Source organism: Sapajus apella, unplaced genomic scaffold, assembly GCF_009761245.1.
Source record: "Sapajus apella isolate SASKATOON/1434 unplaced genomic scaffold, GSC_monkey_1.0 scaffold37, whole genome shotgun sequence".
In the NCBI taxonomy this organism is placed as follows: Eukaryota; Metazoa; Chordata; class Mammalia; order Primates; family Cebidae; genus Sapajus; species Sapajus apella.
In genome coordinates, this window is record NW_022436977.1 from 22114066 (window position 1) to 22126184 (window position 12119).

The 12119-nt window shown below is 39.2% G+C and overlaps 1 protein-coding gene across 5 annotated transcripts in view; it reads left to right on the forward strand.

Annotated features, from left to right (window-relative positions):
• TTBK2 (tau tubulin kinase 2) overlaps positions 1-10445 on the forward strand; it is a 171867-nt gene extending 161422 nt beyond the window's left edge. For all 5 annotated transcript variants that reach the window (XM_032297734.1, XM_032297735.1, XM_032297736.1 and 2 more), the window contains one exon: positions 4789-10445. In XM_032297734.1, the coding sequence (XP_032153625.1) occupies positions 4789-5251 (463 nt within the window). In that variant the 3' untranslated portion in view covers positions 5252-10445. The remainder of the gene's footprint in view (positions 1-4788) is intronic.
• Positions 10446-12119: the final 1674 nt, after the last annotated feature.

Consider the following 12119-nt stretch of genomic DNA (forward strand, 5'->3'; position numbering starts at 1 on the left):
TTATTTATTTTTAATATTCTGTCTGCCTCTTTCTCTTTTCTCCTTCAGGAACTCCCACAATGTGCATGCTGGCGTGTTTGATGGTCCCACAGGCCCATTACTCTTTGTTTACTTTTCTTTACCCCTTTTTTTTATGTACCTCAGACTCAATACTTTCCATTGTCCTGTCTTCAAGTTTGCTGATTTTTTCTTCTGCCTGCTCAAATCTGCTTTCAAATCCCTCTAGTGAATTTTTTATTTTTGTGGTTGTACTTTTCAGTTCCAAATTTTTTTGGTTCTTTTTTGGTTTTCTGTCTCTTATTGATATTTCCATTTTGTTCATACATTGTGTTCTTGACTTTCTCTATATCTTTAGTTCGTCCAGCATCTTTAAGATAGTTGTTTCAGAGTCTTTGTCTGGTAGATATGCCATCAGGTCTTTTTCAGGTACAGTTTCTGTTGATCTATTTTTTTTTCCTTTGAATGGATCATATCTTCTTGTTTCTCTGTATGCGTTTTGATTTTTTTAATTAAAAATTGGATATTTGAATCTAATAATGTGGTAACTCTGAAAATCAGATTTTCCCCTTTCCTTGGGATTTGCTGGGGGTTATTTATTTTTGTTTCTTGTTTCTTTTTTTTTTTTTAGACAGAGTGTCACTCTGTCATCTAGGCTGGAGTGCAGTGGCATGATCTTGGCTCACTGAAACCTCTACCTCCCAGGTTCAAATGATTCTCCTGCCTGAGCCTCCCAAGTAGCTGGGACTACAGGCATGTGTCACCACACCCAGCTACTTTTTTGTATTTTTAGTAGAGACAGGATTTCACTGTGTTAGCCAGGATGCTCTCAATCTTCTGACCTCATGATCTGCCCACCTTGGCCTCCCAAAGTGCTAGGATTACAGGCATGAGCCATGGCACCTGGCCTCTTTTTGTTTTGAGACAGTCTCACTGTCACCCAGGTTGGAGTACAGTGGCATAATCATGACTCATTGCAGCCTCTAACTCCTGGGCTCAGGTGATCCTCCTGCCTCAGGCTCCCCAGTAGCTGGACCTACAGGTGCATGCCAGCATACCTGGCTAATTTATTTGTTTTTTGATGGGTATAGACTGTCTTTGTGCTGAGGACCAACCTGAGATATAAACCTAAGGTCTTGGACCGTTTCTGAGTCTGTACTTTTTCCCGAATAAACATAGTAGCTTTCTCATTTCCCCAGTATATGTGGTTGCTTTTGAATATACAAGTCTTTAATATCTGGCTCCCAAGAAGGGAAAAAAAAATGATGGAAGGGAAAAAAGAGCACTGGCCATTTTAAACCCCTAGCAGTCACTTCAGTCAGAGGAGAACCAGTTTCTAACACTGGGGAAAACGTGTAAGACTGACTATCCACATCTTTCTCTGCCCTTCTGTACTAAGAGGCAGCAATGAGTAATCAGAGCACAGATCCCCAGTATTTGGAGGACAGGGTTCTTTTTGCCCACCTGGTTCTTGTAAGCTGTGTGCAAACTGCTCCAGAAGTAAGTGCACAGTTGCCTGCCACAGGGCTGGGGATGAGCTTCTGAGATGTTGTATATTCATGTCTTTTATGACTTTTGGGGAGTTTCCAGCCATTTTTTTTTTTAAACGGAGTCTTCCTCTGTCGCCCAGGATCTAGGTTGCGCACTCCTTATGAGAATGGGGGATGGGTAGCTGTTACTGTGCTAAGATCTGAAATAGACTAAAATTAACTGTAATTGACAGTACAGGCCTTTTCCTGGAAGTTGTGAGCCTTTGGTAGACTCCAGATTTCCAAGATAATTATATCAGACAGAGTCTGCCAGTGCAGTTGCCTAGGTGGGGAGAGAGATTCCTGGTGTTTCCTACTCTACTGTCTTCCCAGAATTTTCTCTGATCCATGTTAATTTTTGGCTGTCCTACTTTCTAGCAGTAAGAACCTCCATTTCCTCATCTATGAAATGGGCAAAATACTTGCTTAAGAGTTTTGGGAGGGTGAAATAAAGCCACATACATCTAGGACTTAGTACATTGCCTAGCATGCAGTAAAGATTATGCCTGTCTCCAACTGCATTTGGATAATCAGTAATTTTCTAGCTTTGTTCAGTCAGAATCCCATTATGTCTCATAATACCATTATGATGTCAAATGCTAGTGAAGAATACATTGTCCATGATTTGATAAATGGACCCTGGTAACAATGCTGTTTATCTTCATTATAATGAATTAAACCAAAAAAATCCTATGGAAGATTTCCCTAGGCCTTTACTATATACAACCATACATACTAAAGAGACTGCTTTAGTATCTACTACATGCTATGCTTTTTATTTAAATATTCTCTTGATATATTTGACCACAGGATGTTTATATTTTGAGGAAGAGGGGAAAATATTGGGAGGTGGTAAACCAGTGAAGAGTGCTTTTCAGAGCCAGATGCGGTGGCTCACATCTCTAATCCCAGCACTTTGGGACGCCGAGGTAGGCAGATTGCTTCAGCCTAGGAGTCTGAGACCAGCCTGGGCAACATGGTGAAACCTCATCGCTACAAGAATTAGCCTGTCAAAGGTGGTACACAGCTGTAGTCCCTATTACTCAGGAGGCTGAGGTAGGAGGATCCTTTTATGAGTTGTTGGCTGTGTTCATGTCAAAACATTCTATTGGGTTACTTTTTATTTTTTCTTCATTTTGAGACAGAGTCCTGCTTTGTAATCCAGGCTGTGATACAGTGGTGTGATCCTGGCTCACTTCAACCTCTGCCTCCCAAGTTCAAGCAATTCTCCTGCCTCTGCCTCCCAAATAGCTGGGATTACAGCCACCCACCACCATGACCAGCTAACTTTTTGTATTTTAGTAGAGACAGGGTTTTGCCATGTTGGCCAGGCTAATTTCGAACCCCTGACCTCAAGCGATCCACCTGCCGCAGCTTCCCAAAGTTCTGGGATTACAGGTGTGAGCTACCGCACCCGGCCTGGGTTACTTTCTGTAATTAACTCCGTTCTCTGCAAATTATATTGAAGATGTTTTATCCTAGTCTGAATTTTAACTTCGGTTGTAGTGCCTTTTGTTTAGTGTTCATGGAACTGATTTTTTTAATTAATTGTGTTTTATATCATGCATAGGAAGATACTTCAACCCTAATATTTTTTTAAAAGGTAGTAATTTCTAGTACCTTTATAATTTTGTGCTTTGTGTATAAATTGATTGTCTGACTAAAGTTTATTATTACATATGATGCAAAGTTTTTTTCCAAGTAGTTAATGATATCTCAATACTGATTTCCTGTAGAAACATGGGGATATTTTTGGATTCAATGCTCCGTTCTATTTATTTGTCTGTTTCTTTGCCCTAGGGTCATTCTCACTATATAAGTTGGCATTGCCACTAAAATACATTGTAGACTGCTTTATAGCAGGCTCCCCCCCACCCCAGGACACCACAGTAGGAGGCATTACCACCTGAGCTCTGCCTCCTATCAGATCAGCAGTGGGATCAGATTCCCATAGGAGCGCGAACTGCACATGGGAGGGATCTAAGTTGCGCACTCCTTTTGAGAACCTAACTAATGCCTGATGATCTGAGGTGGGATAGTTTCATCCCAAAACCATCCTTGCCCCTCCTTTCCCCATCGTGGAAAAATTGTCTTCCACAAAACTGGTCCCCGGTGCTAAAAAGGTTGGGGACCATTGCTTTATAGTTTATAAAAACACTTTTTAATGTTCCATTTTCTTTGATTCTTTGGCCAAACTGGAAAGACATTTAGGGCAAAGATGATGTTTGCGATTCATATGAATACTCTTAGAATTCTGACGCCCAAGGGCCAGGCGCTATGGTTCATGCTTGTAATCCCAGCACTTTGGGAGATTGAGGCAGGAGGATTGCTGGAGGCCAGGAGTTTGAGACCAGCCTGGGCAATGTGGCAAAATTGTCTCTACAAATATACAAAAATTATCAAGATGTGCACTATAAGTGCACAGCTGTAGTCCCAGCTACTCAGGAGGCTCTGGTGGGAGGATTGCATGAGCCCAGGAGGTCTAGACTGCAGTGATCTGTGATCACGCCACTGTACTTCAGCCTGGGCGACAGAGCAAGACCCTGTTTAAAAAAAAAATCTGAGACCCAAGCTCAGTTGCTGGTATATGGGGGTGGGTTGGGCAGTCAGTTCCTGCATCCACCCTCCTTAATCCCAGACCATTGACAGGAATAGAAACTGTGGTCCATAGAAACCAGTAACTACTCTTTTCTCTTGGAAATTATTAAATGAGTAGAATATACATTTATCTGTAGTTCCTACTCTTGCTGAGTGTAGTTCATGTTGAAGACTTCTGGGTGACAGATCCTTGGCAGAAAAAAGAAAATTTTAAAAAAAGACTTACATTGTGGGATTTCGTGTTTGCAGGATCCCTGTCCTAGTATCCTTACACAATGTGGTTTACTCTCTGTCTTATATGCCAACATCCTAGAAACACTTAAATTCATCTGCAAATTAGCAGAGTAAACATGACGTAGGAGGAAGGGAACTAATATCATTTAAGGGCTTCTTCATGGCAGATGCTCATATAAGTACTTGGGTCACTGCACTTGGTCTGCTCAGTGACCCTGTGAGATAGACAGTTTTCCCATTGAAAGCTGGGAGAGGTTAAAGAATTTTTCCAGGCTCATACAACTAGCCTATGAAAGAATAACCCATTATCCTGTTAGTCTATTTTCTGATTTCCATATACATCATTCACGTTATGATTTGGGACGTTGTGACTTTTTAGGCACACTCAAAATGAATTAAAATTAAAATATATTTTCTCTGTTCTTTTAAGGTTACGCAGATATAAAGTCCTAGGGAGTAGTAACTCTGACTCAGACCTTTTCTCCCGCCTGGCCCAAATTCTTCAAAATGGATCTCAGAAACCCCGGAGCACTACTCAGTGCAAGAGTCCAGGATCTCCTCACAACCCCAAAACACCACCCAAGAGTCCAGTTGTCCCTCGCAGGAGTCCCAGTGCCTCTCCTCGAAGCTCATCCTTGCCTCGCACGTCTAGTTCCTCACCATCTAGGGCTGGACGGCCCCACCATGACCAGAGGAGTTCATCCCCACATCTGGGGAGAAGCAAGTCACCTCCCAGCCACTCAGGATCTTCATCCTCCAGGAGGTCCTGCCAACAGGAGCATTGCAAACCCAGCAAGAATGGCCTGAAAGGATCTGGCAGCCTCCACCACCACTCAGCCAACACTAAAACCACCCCAGGGAAAAGTAAGCCAGCCAGTAAACTCAGCAGATAGGAGCCAGGCTGCATCTCTTTGAAAGGTGTGAGATCTTCCTCCTAACCCTGATGCATGTGTGTCCCTGTACTGTCTGTTTAAAAAAATCAGTGTTGATCTTCTCTTGCAAAAGAAAGTAACATGATCATTATTTATAAGAAGACATAAATACATGATAAGGAATTACCTAAGGCAGGCAGCAAGCAGATCAGGAATCAATGTCTTTGTACAAAAAATAGAGCAAAAATCCAAGGGGGAGAAACTCATTAAAATGAGCTCTCATTTTTAAGCTGCCTTTGAAACAAAAGAGTTGAGGACAGGAGACAGAATGGAATTTTAGGGAGTTTGCCTGATTTATTTAAGCTTCACCTCAAAGATTAAATAGCAAAAGTGAAACTTCTTGTTTGATATTTTCATTCAAAACTTTCCCACCCTGCAGAGTCATTGATCAGATACTGTATTATGTAAGAAGTCTGTTGCCAGGGAGCCAGTACCGTATATTTGGCATGTGTGTTTATTTTGTGTATTGAGAATGAGCACCTTTACTTTGCCTCATTTCTAGTACCCTCCCTGGACTTCAGATTTTTTTTAAGTTTAGTATGTCTTATTTGATTCAGTCTTTCTGCTTTTATTTTATGGTCCTAATTGTACTTTCAAATCCAATTCCTTTTTTTTAGTTCCCTGATTTTTTTTTTAGAGCAACAGTTCTTAACTTACTATGTTTTTATTATGAAAAATAAGAAACTTAGGTAAAGGAAAGAAAAGTCTAACTAGAGCTACTTTGCAGGATTTAGTGTTTAGGGAGAGAAAGAAAATGTGGGGGAATAGCCTTCAAGATAGAAGAACCCCCTTCCTCCCTGTTAAGTGTCCTCCTTTAGAAACTTGAGTAGAAAGAAAACTGACCAGAGTAGACTGCTTCCTTAAGTCTTCTGAGTTCCAGCTGTTTCTAATATCAGCCTCCAAGATGATACTAGGGAAGCACAATGCTTTGGAATATGACTTGAGATTTAGAAATAAATTAGATGTATTACTGAGGCTTAGAATCCTCAAACTTTGTATTTTATACATTTAGCCAATAAGGAATTAATATCTGGGGAAATAAATTTAGGCTAAATATTTCTCTTTTAATGTTTTATTACCTGCTTCTCCTGTGTTTTAGTTCAATATTTGGGCTTCTTGGCCTGATTTTCATATAATCTCAATTTATGAAGCTGTAAAGACGAAGATACTTGTTCTAATCTCACTCTTCTAACAGGAATCAGGCAAAATGAAAGTATACCAGACATTTTAAATGGGCTCTTTTATACTCTCTAGGTGTTTTGTGTTGTAAAAGGTCAGGTAAATTGGTCTGCTTGTTGTAGAAATTTGCCTTCTAGCAAACATCTGTGCTTTGTTTGACCTTGTATTTGCTGCCAAACCCGATATGGTTGAATTGGGAAACAAACAAAAAAAGAAATACATTTCCTCCCCCCAAGTGAACATCTTCTAATGCTGCATCAAAGCTGCCCTGAAGCTGCACTGAACTTCTCTTGTTCTCTTTATCTGTGTTGAGCTTTTTAAAAAAACAAACTCAAAACACTACTGAGGCATATAACGTCTCTTAAAAGAAATGTAGCATAGTATGGAATCTTAATTTCTCTCCAGTTTCAAACACTACAGAGGGATGCAATAGATAAGACATATTTGCTGTTTATCTGAAGCAACTGTAATATTGGAAGACCAATCCTTCTGTATTATATTGTATAATAGTTGCTGTAACACTACTTGCATGTCTTCATGATAAATTATATAAATATTTATAAATATATAGAGAGACATATGCTTATATAGACTCATTCTTTCTCATTCTCCATTTGTAATTTAAAGATCACAGATGCTGAAATTCCTTTTCTATTGTGTGCCTCATGTACACTTGGGCCTTGCCTATCTTCATTTTCTGAAAATATGTTCTTGGCATGTGACACCTCAGAGTCTTCTTGCCTTCCCTATGTACAATCCAAGGATTGGCAGTCTTTAACAAGCCAAGATAGGTTATTTAATTTTCATTTTAAAAATATTTTGTAATAGGGAAAAAATTATGGGGACATGCTTGTGTACTGGTTCAAAGATTTGTCATGTTAATCACATATTTCTCTCCTTATAGTAAGAGTGGATAAACTGGATGATAATGATGAGTCTGACAGATTTTTAAAACATCTCTTAAACATTGCCATTCTTTGCTTATATCCATTACTGGAGATAGTAAAAAAAAAAAAAAAAAAAAAATTGCCATTCTACTTTGCTCTTTTCATCTCACTTTTTTGGCAGGAGGGTTGGGGGATAATGAAGAAATTATACTTTTTCTGTTGCATTAGCAAAATTGTGCTAAAAGTAGCTAGCTTTAAATCCCAACCCCTTTAGTCAGAAATATGGTAGTAGTAATCATTGGAAAAGCTGATGAGGCTGTGACTGTGGTACATGTATGTGATTTTATTTCTTATTGGCATTTCTCTGCTGGCAGTTGAAACTGACAGTGAGAATGTAGCAACTGAATTTTTTCTCTCTTTCTTGATTCCTTCCATTTTTTCCCAACCTTTCCAGTGTGTTGCCCCCTTTTCTAAATGGTGTGGACAAACTCATCAGGATCCAGAGATAAACAGTCTCATCATGCAAGAATATTTTATACTGCATGTAGAGCAAAGAGTTAACCAAAGATGTTTCTGCTCTGATACTTTCAAAAGAAAACAGACTAATTGTATCATAGGTAGTATCAATAGGCCTGCTTATAAGTACTGTCCTATGTAGAGATTTACTTTTTGGTTTTTACAAGCATAGTTTGTGCTTTTAGATGTTAGATGTCTCTCAGGCGAAAAACAGAAGTTGACAGCCCTGAGCAAGCATTTGTGACACAGGGATTTCTATTTTTGTTTTAAAGTATGATACAGAGAATGGAGTTTTGTGGTCGATTTGGTTTGGTTGTGTTTTTTAGTTCTTTATTTTTTATTTGGGGTCTTTCTTAGTGATGGCATATTTCAGGTTTCAGTGACATAGATCAAGTAATTTTAAACCAGTTTGGTTTTTCTACCTAAGATGAGGGATATGGCTATTAAGGTGAGGCCAAACTATACTAAAAGTAGTATAGGGTAGAGTTAAAATTACCTTTTGAAAATCAGGTATTACCTGGTTTCTTCTGTCACAGCAGAATAGCTGGTTACCTAGAGTCAGTCACAGTTGCCCTCACCCTCCCTCGTCTAGTCCCTGGAAGTACTTGAGTTGAACAGAAGGTAGAAATAGCAATAGCTCAATCATTTTACGTAGCACTTCTCCTGAATTCTTCTACCAAGTCCCCAGGGTCTGTGGATTGGTTGAAACAGTAAAATCATACATAGTGATTTCTTGCACAGCATAGAGGCATTTAATTTTAGTGTGTAGTGAACAGAGAAGGAAAACTGGGTCATATAAAATTTAACCTTAAAACACAGATTATACATATCTTTGAATGTTAAACCCTAGGCAGACAGGCACTCCTATTCTTAACTCTGGTATGCAAGCTGGCCTTGCTGACAATGGCATCATTACAGTTACTGTTTTTTAAGTGCATATTGTGATGTGAATATTTTTTGTAAAAGTTGCCAAGTTAATTGACTACTAAATAAGTAGCAAAATGGTATCTGAGACCCACTGTAGTCATTACTCACTTTATGTTATTTGCTTTCAAATACTAAAATCTCAGCTGCTAATTCAGCTTTCAAGATGTGCAGTATCTCCTTCTCTTAGCTCCTAGCCATGTTGGGAACTTGAGGTTCTTCAGTGTCATCAGAGATTCCTTCCAGGCCACATATTTTATGCTAATATTTCCATAGTTGCATTCAATCTATAAGGAAAAAGTGTACATTGGTGCATGTTTTATAAACCCAGACACACAGATAGCTAAAACCATAATTTTTCTATACTCGAGAGCTTTGAATTAAAAACAGATGCTTTTTTTCCCCAAGAGCAGACAATTCTACATTCCTAACATAACATTAGGAATTGGTGATAGGAGAAGCAAGATCCAGAATGCAGAACGATTTAGTGAGACTTAGGAAAAAAACGCATTTTCCCCCGGTTGTTGGAACATTTATTTATTTGTAGGTAAGTCTAGATTTAGTCTTGAAGATCAAAGTTTTTTTGTATTTAAAAACTTCTTTCATTCCTTTATATTGATAAAAATATGGCCTATGTTAGAGAACCATTTTTTCTGTCATGTTTATGTATTTTGGAATTAAGTTGTTTACATTCACTTTGAAAATTTGCCCATTTTTGTTTATGTGCACTTGCCACAGATGTGTCCGGACTTTGCCTAAGGGGAGAGATACTTTAGCACCTGTGTAACCTGAGGAGATGGAGTGCTTGATGAGTACTCTTGCGCTGTGTAACTTGGGGTTTCATTCTGTAGACAATATGTTAGCAGAATAACTACTTCTCGATGATACCACACAAAAGTATTACAGGATTAAGGCATGTAACTTCTATGGTAGTCCTTATGTATCAGTATATAACCAAGTTCAGAAACCACAGGTGCATTTTTAGACCTTTACTTAGAGAACTAAAGGCAGTTCCAAGCATCAGCTCATATGGGGGGATTAATGCATGAAAACCCTAAGAGGGTGTGTCGGGACATCATACTTCCCTGTCCTCACCCAGTAAAACTCTGGTGTGTGTCTTGAGGATAAGGAAGTAGAGTGGAAACTCATCATATCATTGAGTATATTCTCAGTATTTTGGCCTTCCCTCTGGAATTAAGAGGAATTTAGCAAAGTTTCAGAAACCTTCAGAATCCATTGCCCAACACTACCAGAAAAACTGTAGGAGGCACATGGGGAATTCCTATAGTTCTTAGGTACGTTCAAGACACGGGACAAGGATCCCTATCCACAGAAAGGGGAATCTGGACGCTGCACACCTCACTCTCTGAAAAATCCCTGGCTGAACATGGAATTATGACAGTAAAGTTTTGGCCCTTTAGTTTGCTAGAACAGCTCACAGAAATTTTAAAAAGTAAAACAAAAATAAAGTGCATGCCCATTAAGCCGTCTTCTAATTCAGTTGTGATTATCTGCTCCTTCTTTAAAAAATGTGTAAGCTTGATGTTTATTCCCTTTCAGCAAATTTGGATCAGAAAATTAAAGTATGTGACAAGATCAGGTCACCTTGAATTTCCATACAATCTCAAGACATTGAATAGAAAAAAAAATGCAGTAATGATTTGCATATTTTCTCAGACTTTGCTGGATGTTTGGTCTTAAGTTAACAGGTAAAATTAGTGAAGCCTTTCCTCTCATCGCCCTGTGCTATTTAACAGTTTCTCCCTCCTCTTTGGCTGGAAGTGTTAGTGATAGCATGGGCACAGAGTGTATGTCCACTGGTGATGCTGACCATGTCTCCCAGGTACCCTGGCTCTGGGCTCCTTGACCTAGGGAACAAGTTTGGATGAGACATATCTTTGAGCCCATGTGACTATAGAATTTGCTGATAATTTTACGGTAACAATGGATAGGAATTTTACCTCTCTTTTTAGTAGTTTAATATTGTTTCGTATTATTTACTTAAGTGTTCACTCACCTAATTAAAAACTTTGAGTAAACAAACCAAGTTTTTACATAAACTACCCTTGCCATATGATGCTCTTTTTCTCTTATAATATGCAGTTTAAATCCTGAGAAATTCATGCCCAGCATTTGACCACAACTGGACTCTGTGGGTATTCTTCACTCACCTACAAGGAGTAAACAAGGCTACCAGAACTTGAATTTGACTTATTTTAGGGAGCTACCCAGGGAGGGGAAAGCCCTTGGGACTTTTTCCAAAACAATCTCTTTGCTTTATTCACCAGATAAAGTAGTCCACTAAGGTGAAAAAGCTTTCAAAAATAAAAAGATAATGCCTGTAATCCCAGCACTTTGGGAGGCCGAGGTGGGCGGATCATGAGGTCAAGAGATCGAGACCATCCTGACCAACACGGTGAAACCCCGTCTCTACTAAAAATTACAAAAATTAGCTGGGCGTGGTGGTGTGCACCTGTAGTCCCAGCTACTTGGGAGGCTAAGGCAGGAGAATTGTTTGAACCCAAGAGGCAGACATTGCAGTGAGCCGAGATTGCACCACTGCACTCCAGCCTGGCACCTGGCGACAGAGTGAGACTGTCTCAAATTAAAAAACAAAACAACAACAACAACAACAAAACAAAGGAAGATAAAGGAAATATAACACTGGCCCACTTGGGGCTTTGAAATTAGATTGAGTAGACTGAATAAATGAAGCCTAGATGACCTGGGCTTGAGCCCCGCTTACTTCTCCCTGATACGTAGTTCCTTTTCCCCTTTCTGACCCTTTTTCTAAAATAGCCAGTGTCTATTTCACTGGGCCATTTACTTACAAGTTCCCAGCTTTTCGGAGAAAAAGAGGGAGGGGGGAGCAGCTAGTTTTGAATTAGATAAAAACATCTTGAAAGTAATGAGCTATTGGCAGCTGTTAAATCAGCTGTTAAATCAGATTCAGGCGCAAACCACAATTCTTTCTTGTTGAACAAGACCACTGAGTTAGAATAGATGACTTTAACAATTCTACTTTTCTCTCCCTATCTTCTCCTCTTTCTGAAATCAGAGAGATGAGAAACTACTCTTTGAAATAACTCCAGAGGTGTTTTATTGTGTCCCTTTCCCCTACGAGCAGCTCCTTTATGCAATTTTGCTCAGGCAACCAAGGACAGAGTATTGGCAGAAACATGGAGTGCTTTTGTATAGGCCACCTGTACATAAAAGTGTAATTATTTATTTAATTTTCCCATTTGTATCATATTAAAGCTTTGTACAGTGTTTTAAGTTCTGTTTTAAAATTATTTTGTATTTTATTTTTATAACCTAGTAAT